This window comes from Marmota flaviventris, chromosome 13 (assembly GCF_047511675.1).
Source record: "Marmota flaviventris isolate mMarFla1 chromosome 13, mMarFla1.hap1, whole genome shotgun sequence".
NCBI classification, from domain to species: domain Eukaryota; kingdom Metazoa; phylum Chordata; class Mammalia; order Rodentia; family Sciuridae; genus Marmota; species Marmota flaviventris.
Window position 1 is genome coordinate 33,686,541 of NC_092510.1, and position 12,065 is coordinate 33,698,605.

Genomic DNA, 12,065 nt, shown 5'->3' on the forward strand with positions numbered 1-12,065 from the left:
TGAGACAGCAGAGTGTATGGGTTGGGAACCAAAGGATGTATGGGCCTAACGAAGGTGTTGATAAGTCATAGGTAGGACCAGTTGGGCTTTTTTACCACTAGTATGGGAGTATTGTAAGGGGAATGAGCAGGATGGAAGTACCCCTTGCTAAGAAGGTCCTGAATAATAGTTTGTAGGCCCAGAAGAGCTTTTGTGGACAGGGGGTATTGAGCCTGATTGGGAAAGGTGTTAGGATCTTTGAGATGAATGTTAACTGATGGGCAGGAAATGATGGAGGGGGTGTGGGTATCCCATACAATCGAGTCAACCAGGTTAGTATGGTGTTTCATGTCAGCCTCACAAGTGGAGCAGAATGGCCAGTCTTCTGCCAAAAGGACAAGAAAAGATGAACAGGCTGATTCTGGGGCCTGACTGATGCCAGGAGCCTGGATGTTGATTGTTGTATTGAATTTAGAGAGAATATCTCGGCCGAGCAAAGGAACTTAACATTGGGGCATAACTAGGAACATCTGAGAGAATGGGAAGTTGTCTATGGAACAGAGTAATAGGGGAGTCTTTCTTAGATAGATGGTCTTTCCTCCTACCCTGACAATAGGAGAGGTGGACGGCACTGTTTGCCCCCAGAATTCTGTCAGGACTGAGAAGGTAGCCCCGGTGTCAAGGAGAAAGTCAATCTTGCACCTATCCACCTGAATCCGCACCCTGGGTTCCTGTCTATTGATTGTTACAGCCAGGGACAAGGACCCAAGGAACTGTCAATTGATTGCCATGCCCAGAAGGTCGGGGGGGTTCCCTGGCCATAGGTCTTCTATGGGATCTAGGACAGTCAGAGCCCCAATGATCTTGTTGTTGACATTTAGGGCATGGAGTATGCGGAGTGTGTGGTGCGGGGCATGCCCTGGCCCAGTGTCCCTCCTTGCCACACTTGAAGCAGGCACCCAGGGGGGTTTTCGGTGATGGGCGGCGACCAGAGGAAGCACCCTGCAGGGCCTGGGCGAGCATCTGAAATTTCTCAGTCTGGGGGTGTCAGGGCCATGTTCGAGCTTTTTTAGTTTGGCCCAGATGTCGAGGTAGCTCTGCAAGAGGAAATATGTCATAAGGACATGACGGCCATCTGGGGTTTCGGGATCTAGGTTAGTGCTGAAGGGCTTTCGTAAGCCGATCCAGAAATTCCAATGAGGTCTCTTGTAATTTTTGGAAATTGACGGCCTTACGTGCTGCTTTTTTGAGCCCAGCAATAATACATGCAGAGAATCGGTCCCTACTCTGTATGCCAGTTTGTGTATAATCCCAGTCGGGAGTTTGATCTGGGGCAGCAAGTGGCCCTGGAGGGTGATTGGGATTAACTTGGTGAGTTTCATCTGCATGGACTCTGGCAAGTTCCCAGACTCTGGTATGTTCCTCAAGAAGGAGAGTATTAGCCAATAACATATAAATGAGGCTATAAGCCTGGAGGACCCATTGAAACTCTCTTCTGTGGTGAATGAACCCAACCTTTGCTCGAGTTGCGTGAGGTCATTCATAGAGAATGGGACATGTACCCAGATAATGCCCTCAGGTCCAGCAACCTCTCTTAAAGGGGCCATGGTTTGTGGGACTAGGGGCGGGACCTAGTTTGGGGGAACTAAAGGTGTCGGCCAAGTCAGGGGGAGCACCTGAGGGGCTGCACGGAGCCGACGGGGCAGGTCGGTAGGGAGGGGGTTCATCTGCAGGATAGGCCGGGGTGAGAACGAAGAAGAGAAAAAGCCTCAACATAGGGGATCTCCTTCCACTTTTTCGAGCGCTCACAGAAGTTAAACAGATCTCTGAGAATTGCTGGATCTAGGGATCCTCCTGGGGGCCATTGACTTTGATTGTCCAATTGATAGTAAGGCCAATCTTGTGTGTAGAATTTAATAAGGGGGAGTCTGCAGGGAGGGAAGAAGAAGCCCCCATAGGTCAGGAGAGGGACAAGGGTGGTTAAGAGAGAAAGAGAGAGGAGTGCCTGTTCTTCCACCCCTCGGGACCTCCTGCTCATGAACCGGGTTCCAGAGAGTCCACCGTGACCATGAAGGTCGTGGTGGGGTGCGTTCTCTCCTCCAGATTGGGCATCAGAGGTTTGCCAGACGATCATGATCATGGTCAAAGCCCCTGCATAGCCCGTCTGAAGTTGGATACCTGATAGGGGAACTCACCTACTGAAGAGCCAGTGTTGTGTGAGTAGCAGCGCTCGAAAGAGTGGACAAGGACGACCAGCCTTGAGAGAGGGGGCCCTCTAGCAGCGAGGCATTCCCCCTCCCGGGTTTCGGCACCAATGAAAGAACAATCAAGGCTTGCCATTGGAGAAAATGCCTGTTTATTGAGGAACAGCTCTGCATATTTATAGAGCTGGGGGTGGTTTGACAGTTATGACAGTTTAATGGTTGAACGTTGACAGTTGGCTGGGGTGCTTTCTGATTGGTGGGTAAGGATCATGTGAGCCAGCAGGGCAAGTCTGATTGGTGGGTAAGGATCATGTGAGCCCTCACCATTGGACAGCAGGATCATGTGAGCCAACAGGGCTGACCATTGGACGGCTCTTCTTGGGGGATGGGGAAGTTAGTCTTTGGAGCCAGGGCGACTCCCAACAAAATATATCTATTTGCTGCCCCAGAAAAATTTCTATCTGAAAAGTGATTGCTAATTATGCAGCAAAGTGCGGGCATCAGAAGAACGAGGTCAAATTGGCACCTTGGCCAATCCTGTGATTATGCAGAGCAGATTTCCGGACAAATATAATAGAGTTGGGGAACCCTTCCAACTGATAGTCTTTATCTGAGATTGTAACTATGGCCATAATCCAAACATAGCACACTGATAGATTTTGTTTGGTTCTTTCTAATTTTTAAAATGTTTTAGTCCAGATGCCTATGAAGACATTTCACCTCACAATCTCTGCTTTATATTCATCCTAGGCTCTGACCTCTGGACATAAACAGGTACAAAAGAAACAAGTACTAGTGTAATCTTTTTCCCTCCCTTCATTCCTCTTTTAAATTCTATGGTTTTAGAAAGCATTATAACCAGTAAGATGAATTCTACATTCTTGCTCTTTAATTCTAAGAAATTTACCTTTCTGGGTGAATTCTAGAATCAATCCGTCAAAGACCATGAAAATATTTTTGGAATATTTATTGAAATTATAATTAATTCTATATTCATTTAATGAGAAATAGCATATTAATTATATTGCATTTTCCCATCAGTCAACTTAGTATATACCTCCACTTATCCTTTCCTGTTCTTCAGCAAAGTTTTGCGCTTTTTCATAATGAGCATCTTAATTAAGTTTTTATGAAGATGACCAAAAATTCCTTGAGAAAGATTAACCTAACTTTGTAATGCAAATTCTCCATATGCAGTTTGTTATGCCAAGTTTTGCTCTAAAATTATCTGATAGTCTGGTTTGGGCTAGGAATTAGTGATATTTAACCACATTGTTTTTGTGCCCTACAGTTAGTGCTAGGATGAGATACCCCTTTCGTGTGTCAGGGACTCATTTAATGAGCCTTATTCTTTCCTGGGGCACTTGTTCTCCAACCTTCCTTCATACTGAGCCTTTTGCTATCGAACTCTTCCTTCAAAATGCCGTCCATGCCTTACGATGCTGCTTCTCTTTGTCTCCCAAACCTGAATACTCTTTCTCTCTATAATCTTCATCCTGTAAAGTGGCAAAGAAAGGGGCCTACTTGACCCCTTTTGGTTAGAGGATTCACTTCTTACTTCAAACACAAGATAAAAATTTATCTTGTTCTGCCCAACATGGATACCTGGCATTTTGTGTGTGTGCGTATAAGTTCCCTCCCAGAAACATAAACTCAGGCCTTTAGTGATCCATAGTAGGTGCCTACAAATAACATTTCTCATGACTTTCTTTAAATGTCAGAAAATGTTATGGTTATGAGAGGAATTCTTTAACATCATAAAAGTAAAGATTATCCCAACATTAGTTTATGATAAGGGCATCAATTCTTAGTAACAGTTTCTCTAGAACGCATCTCCTAGCGCACTCTCCCCCAACACACACACACACACACACACACACACACACACACACAAATACATCAGCAGTCAAGTCTTCTACAAGTATCAATTCTTCATTGTCATCTCTTCATTCTCCTCCCTATTATTCTTCCCCAGAAAATACTTTTCATCCCTGGATTACCAAAAAAGAAAAATGTTATTGTTTTGCCCACTTTCTACTCCTTACAACCTGGATTTCAAGATACTCTAAAGGAGGTTTAAGGTCATTGAGAGGATTGAAGGGTCAGAGGCATCACAATGTTGAAACTCTTGGGTAGGTAGCCACTGCAGAGGAGAGAGTGCAGTGACGGTGGTTGCACACAGTGGGGCCAGTTACTAAAAGGCATACTAACTAGTTCTTTTTTAAACACAATTTCTGCACTCATATTTACATTAAAGGTTACACATTTTTGTAAATCCTACAAGTTTTATTTTTAAAACTGAAATGATAAGAGAACATTTTACTTGGTTTCTGGTTTCTCTTATATCTATAATCAATGTAATTATTTAAGGTGGCTTTGTTTGGAGGCTGCTAATGCATCTCCCTCTTAATGAATTACAAAATGTTCTCATTGCATCTTTATGTGCTTGCCCTCTGGTTAAGAATCTCCTTTATAGATATTAAAATGGCCTCTGTTTAGATGTGTTCTCATTGACTTAATTTCTCTTGTGGGGAAAAATACATTGCTAATGATCACCTTGTCTTAAATTGCAGATTACAGTTTTTCGGATGGGATCAGAAGGACACCAGGACATTGATTTAGCTATCCTGACAGCTTTACTCAAAGGTAAAAGAGTTTCTGCATCCAGAGAGTATAAAAATGATTTAAATAGATTAACACAACAACCTCATGTCTCCTATTAGTGGGCATAATCCCAAATGATTCCCTGACACATCTAGTTATTGATAACATGAGGAACTCTCCCATAAGACACTGCTACTACTGCTACTACTATCAAATTCTTCTGTAATAGACCTGTTACAATGTGACTCAATTTTAATACACTATGGCCCTAGTCATATCCATTGAATCATAAAAATATATAAGGAAAAGTTTGAAATAAAATGTAAGACAAGGTCATTTAATAATTATTATTATTTTATCTATTTTCAAAAAATACTCACTATGGCATCTATGTGTGTATGAGGGTGTATTTGAATATATGCACTAAAATTGAAAAACTAAAAATCATTAAAGGGAAAAAAGAAAGAAACAAACAAAAAAATTTAGGCTACTATACTTGTTTCAAATAAGCATTAAGTTCAACTCTACTCCCTGCAAAAGTAGAAATACCCTGGGTTGTGGGATTTTAATTCATATGGTGAGTTTGTCCTATTCTCTAGTCCCAGTGTTATAGACACCTCACTACCTGTCCTCGTCTCTGGTAACATATCCGAGAGATGAGCTGTGTCCTCCAGATTTTACAGATCAAATTTCATCCTTGATGTGCCTTAATAATTGTATGAATTTGACTAATAATTTTCAGTGTTAAAATAATAAAACAAGGTTATGCCTGTTCTGTTCTAAAATTCAAACTGGAATCACAGGCCAAAACTAAACTACAAGCCATGTTGGCGGTGGTTCTCAGAAATGTCTACTACATCCTCCCTTAGCTCCATAGTTTGCCTGCTGTGGTGCTTATCATGTGGCTGGTTTATTACATGGCTGGAGGCTATGTTTGCAGCCTCCCTAGATTAAGAACTCTTTGGAGCAGAGAATGTGTCTTGTGCATTACTGCACTCTCAGGACCTTGCACAATCCCCAACACATGACAGCATTCAATCAATTCTTTTTTATTTTTTGGTGGGGGGAGGCACAAATACCGAGGATTGAACTCAGGGGCACTCAACCACTGAGCCACACCCCAGCCCTATTTTGTATTTTATTTAGAGAGAGGGTCTCACTGAGTTGCTTAGTGCCTCATTATTGCTGAGGCTGGCTTTCAACTAGTGATTCTCCTGTCTCAGCCTCCCGAGCCACTGGGATTACAGGCATGCACCACCTGTACGCCTGTAATTACAGCAGCATCCAATCAATTTTTGTTGAATAAAGAAATTTATAGATTACTCAGTGATTCTGCAATTGATTCAGTATTCCAAAGTTAGACCTCAGAATAACATTTCATTCCATTTTTCCAATATACCTACTCTTTTTCCACTATTAATATTTTCTTGAAAACCTATCATGTTGCAACCTCTGTGCTAAATTCTTTACAACTCCTATAAACATTAATTCTTGGAACTATCTGCTGTTGGAGATATTTTTAGTTCCCATTTTATAGATTAAGTAAAACTATAAGAGGTTAAGTAACTGGCTAAAGTTACAATGCTAATTAGTGAACCTACTCTTGGGCCCAAGTATATCTTAGTCTTCACTATGCCACATATGAATCCTTAGACAATAGAGGCTATGTGTCCTGTGGACACTCCTCAAAAGCACATGCACATTCATTCAAAATTGTGATTACATTTCAGGAGATTCATAATCCTATAAAGTATATTATGTATCCCAGGTTGAGAATTATGGTCTAAAACATTTCATTTCAATGAGCTAAAAACATATCCACACTGGACAGAAGAATTAAAGGACTAGGAACTGTGCATGGGCTGAATCACAAAACATACCCTGGGCCCCATTCTTCTTTTGTCACAGACAAAAATAAAAGTTTAAAGTAAGTAACTCTTATCATATTTGCTCTTCTTATATAAAGGTAGGAAAACATAATGATATTAGTAAATAACATTGAGTATTTGCTTTATGTCAAACACTGTGTTAAGTGTATCCTATGTGTAAATTCATTTATTCTTTCTTTTTAAATATTTTTAGTTGTCTATGGACCTTCATTTTATTTATATACATGTGGTGCTGAGAATCAAACTCAGGGCCTCACACATGCTAGGCAAATGCTCTACCACTGAGCCACAACCCCAGCACTCATTTATTCTTTATAAAAATTCAGTTACCAATTTATCAAAAGTTTATTGACAAGGAAATTGAAGTACAGAACAATTCAGAAACATGCCCAAGTTGGTAAATGGTAAAGACAGTCCAACTAGATAGCCTCACTAAGGTATGCCACCAAGATATCCCTAGCATGTTGATAATAGGAAATGAAACATATTATGATCCTGAAAATTTTTCCTAACAAATAGGGAAGTGATCCAATTATCAGTAAAAATAAAATGACTATCATCTTCTAATGAAATATTTTCTTGCCCTTTCACCCATTTATGAGATTCCAAATTGTGCAACACCTTTAGATTAGTGTTAGAATTCACTTGTTATATTAGAGAATCATGTTTTCCAACTATTTTGAGCATAACACACTGTATGAAATCCACTTTATGCCATAACCAGGCAGTTACACATATGCACTGAGAAAATTGAAATTGAAGTACTTAAAATAATATTTACATGGACAATATGCAGTGAAATTTAATATTTTCTATTTTAATCTATTCTACTCTCCTGAATGCTGATTGTATCCCACTAAATTGATTTCATGATCTACTAATGGGTTGTATCCTGCAGTTTAAAAAACACCACCATAAAAGATGAAAGGAAATTATTATCGCTCTAAGAAATTAACATTTCTAATCACTATAATGAACATTACTTATGCAGCAGTTGAGCTAATGGGAATTTATGCCATTAAAAGATTATGGTGTGTCAACTTTATTTTGCAAAAGCTTTTCAATGCTCTCAGACATTGACCCAGTTGATTTGTGAAGGATATCAAGCATAATATTTTTGCTGACTTCTTCAGAGGCCAAGAGCATTCATTCTTATATCAGTTTCAAATTCTTAAGTTTGTTATGTTATTCTTCCTATGTTTTTCCTGGGCATTTAACAATGTTTAATTGGACTTTTGATTATCTGATGCACTGGAAATCTTTGCACAGTCTAATTTTTATTCTGAGAAATCATAAATTTCTGAGAAAACCAGAAGTTAGAAGAAAGAGGAAGTTTTGAAACTAACCACTTGGCCCACAAATCCAGAGGCAAAAGGAAGAGGAAAGAAAGTGAGAGAAGAGAAGGAAAGGGAGGGAAGAAATCTGGGAAACCATTTGGTTGTAGGAAAAATACACCTTTGCTGCTCATTATCTCTGCTCCCATTGAGTTTGATTTTCTTGGATCTGTATTAGAGAATATTCTTTATATAATGTAGACTTTTACAGTTATCTATTCAAAAACCAAGAGATAAAGAAGACAAAAAGAAGGCTGCTTCAGAGATGTAAGAGGCCCAGAGTTCCTCCAAATGGTGACCTGGGGTACTTTTGACAATAAGCAATGTCACATTGTCCTTCACTACAGGTAACTGAGAGAGGTATTCTGAATCAGAAACTGTGCCTCTCCCTTCCACTAGCGCTCCATCTCCCCTGTCACAGAAACATTGGAGGACAGAGTAAAATGCAGGATGTCCAGTTAACTCTGAATTTTCAGATAAACAAAAGCTAATTTTGTTAGCATGAATATGTCAAGTGGAACATACTTACTCCCCTCCCCCCCCCAAAAAAAAACATTGTTTGCCTGAAATTCAACCCTCACTGTGAGTCCTGTATTTTTATCTGCTAAATCAGGCTACCTGACTCAGAAAAGACACCATGAATGCCTCTGGCTTTCAGACACCTTGAAAAGTTTTATGGGAAGAATGACCTAAAAAATCTAGGGAGGTCCCCTCATCCCTCTCTCTGCCTCTTTCTCTCAGCCAGCCCTAACTAAGTTATATCACCCAAAGAAGACTTCCACTGGAGAGGACCCCACACTTGCTTCAGTTAACTATTGGTGCATATCAACCGGCTCCCTCAGCTTCCTGTCCTGTGTGCATCCCTCACACAGCAGTACAAACCTCTTGCTGAGGCTCAATAAAGCCATAAAATATCTGGTCACAGCAGATGGGTCCTTGTACCCTTCCTGTGAATACAATTGTCCCCAATTCTTTTCATCTTTTCTTGTGGACCTTGATTTAAATAAATAAAGTCAAATCACAGGAGCCAACTCTCATTCACCTCCACCCTGGACAGTGTCACATGATGAGCACTGTCCTCCATAACTGAAAAGTTCTTTTTCTTTGGATTTCATCTTCAATGGTAATGAAGATCACCTGAGGCCTGGGGAGAAAGTTACCTTGACTTCTTACTTTTTTTCTGTAAAGTTTTTTTTTAAAAGCTAAAAGAGTGTAAAACAATATGTTCCTTCTGACAACTGTTAAGGTCGTTTTAAAAAAAGAGAGAGAGAGAAGTCTGAGAGATTGCCTAGAGGAGCCTACAGAAACGGGATGACTAAATGTACTGTTCTTTCCTGGATGGTATTCTGTAGCAGAAAAAAAGGGTAATATGAGGGTAAGAATGAAGGAACTATGAATAAATATGGACTAAACTTTTTTAAAAAATGCTAAGAGAAAAATAAGAAATATATGTTATCATATATTATGGGATCTGATCAAGAGACATATTGTAATCAAAAAACCCTAAAACTCTTTCATATCAAAAAGACAACAAAGGAGATAGTTATTTATGGAATTAATTGTAAAGGTCAGACATACATAAATTCAAAGGACTAAGACAGGTGCAGGCAGTATCTATATAAAGTATCTATATAAATCACACAGTTATGAATAATAGCTAATCACTATCAGTCTAGGAAAAGATTAGAAATACCATTAGGGAATCTGAGCAAAAGGTATACAAATGCTCAGTTAAAAGAAAGCAAATGTATGAAATCAAATTTGTCTATGTACTTACATAATCATTTCAGAGATAATTATCTAGTTCTTATTTTATTGTATGCATTTCTGTTCCTTAGACATAATCAGTGGTATAAATAATTAATCAATTAGTTACTTATGGATGTGTGGAAGACAACTTCTTTCAAAGACATACATTTATTAATTTGTTTAAAATGTAAAGAGAAAGTTTGAAATAAATACTTAAATGTGAAAAGATTAACCAACATAATCTGACTTTAGTCAAACTTCATAAAAACTTACTGTCAATTTGTTTAGATAATACAAAACAATGAAAACCACTATAGTCTGACCCATTTTCCTTTAAAATTGCATCTTTGAGGGAAAAAACCTAAACCTAGAATATGGGTAGATTTAAAAAAGAAGGAAAAAATGTGGGGGCTACAGATATAATTTAGTGGTATAGCATTTGCCTTGTACACATAACACCTTTGTTTTGACCCCCAGCACATAAAAAAACATAGTGTATTAATGTTTTGAAGCTATGTCTAAATGCATGTTTCTCCCCAACTCTATTAACAAGAAAATTCAGAATTATTATCACAAAGTTGCACTGACTTCATAGGCAGCTAATCTTGCTACCTAGCTCATCTTATTTTAAAAATGGTTTAGTGAAACCCTAGCAAAACAACACTTTGGGCATATGTTCTGAAGTAGTCCATGTCCAATAATTCTATGCATCAATTAGATTTCATAAGCAACTAACTTATCCTGGAGTGTTACTGAGAACACCTGCTTAAGTTTACCTTGTTTAAACAATTCGTGAGTGCATTTTACAAGAGTTTATTATTGTTTGCTTGAAAATAAAAATTCTTTCTAATTATTTGGACAGTCTTTGCCACCCTTCTTTCCATATGGGTAGGCATTTTAATATAATACATGCATGATTGCTCTCTTTCTAATATTATTATGTTCTTAACCCAGTACTAGATATCCTTAATAAGGCTAGAAAAAGAGACACCCCAGTTGACACTTTTATCACTTATTTGAGATGCAAAAGATACTACAGTTCTTAAATATTGTACAAATGGAAGGAGTTAGAATTTTGTCCAAAAAAAGATCTACAAAGTCAAAATGTATTTTCCATCTATTTGTAGACATAAAGGAAACTTGTGCCATTCCCTTATGGAATAAACTGGGCCCAAATGTGAAAATTTTCAGCTAGAGACTAGATCCACCCAGTGAGGATTATAATGTAGTTTTTCTAATAGTGGTTTTTAAACCTTCTCTATGTCAGGTTACTTTTAGCCTTCCTTGGGTCCTTTAATTTATAAATCAGTCTTCCTCAAATGCACTTGTTTCTTGATTGTCCATTGGTCATCAAGAGTTTCAATCCAGGCACTACCCACCCCCCAAAACCAATGTTTGCCCCTACACTTTATGTCTTCATCCCAAAGCTACCCTGAAGTCATACCCATTTGGAGCCAAAGAAATCTAAGATCATTCTACAAATCAGTGGTAGAATCAGAGCTTAAATTCCAAAGCTTTCACTTCTAATCAGTTTTCTGTATGCTATTTATGAGGCTTTGGGTGAGTGGGTCCAAGATTCCCCAGCTTTCCAATGCCACAGAGATGTCAGGCACTTGCAACTATGGTTCCAAGGGGATTCCAAGTAATTAACAGATCTGAACATTTAGATGCATAAAATTTTCAGGACATATACTAGAGCTTTAGATGCCAATGACCTTAATTGCACACAAAATGTTTCAGTGAGATAACTAGAATGCCTGTAGTTTCACCTAATGTAATAGAAAGCACTAATGTGATCTAATGGTTGTTTTATTCTCTAAATTATTATCAGTCAACTATTGCACCACTTGGGAACTTTTTTAGTAACAAGTAACAGAGACACAATTTAAACTATCTCAAGCAAACATAAATAAATGGATTTGTAGGTTTGCATGACCAGAAAAATCTAAGGATAAGCTGAGCTCAGGCCAGGTGGGATATAGGACTTGATTGCTATCATCGAGGTCTGTCGTCCATCTCTTAGACATTAGCCCATACACATGCAGGACAAAGCAGCCACCAGCAGTGCGAGGGCTCACACCCAACCAGTTGGGAAAAACCCCAATTTAAAAGACGTATTTTTCCTCATAATTACAACATAAAGGTCACAGGGAAAACTTGGATTTGCTTGCCATAAATCAGTGTCCACCCCTGAATTTACCACTGTGGCTAGGCAGTTGGGAGAATCCCTATAACCATTAAATGGGAGATGAAGTCAACTCATCCATGATCAAAGTCACGTGTTCCCAATAGAGATTCTATAGCCA

At 38.9% G+C, this 12,065-nt stretch overlaps 1 protein-coding gene across 13 annotated transcripts in view; it reads left to right on the forward strand.

Moving 5' to 3' along the window:
• The window catches only part of Trpm3 (transient receptor potential cation channel subfamily M member 3), an 827,780-nt gene that overhangs the window by 684,827 nt on the left and 130,888 nt on the right, over nt 1-12,065 (forward strand). For all 13 annotated transcript variants that reach the window (XM_027940080.3, XM_027940084.3, XM_027940085.3 and 10 more), the window contains one exon: nt 4,757-4,829. In XM_027940080.3, coding sequence (XP_027795881.2) covers nt 4,757-4,829 — 73 coding nt within the window. The remainder of the gene's footprint in view (nt 1-4,756; nt 4,830-12,065) is intronic.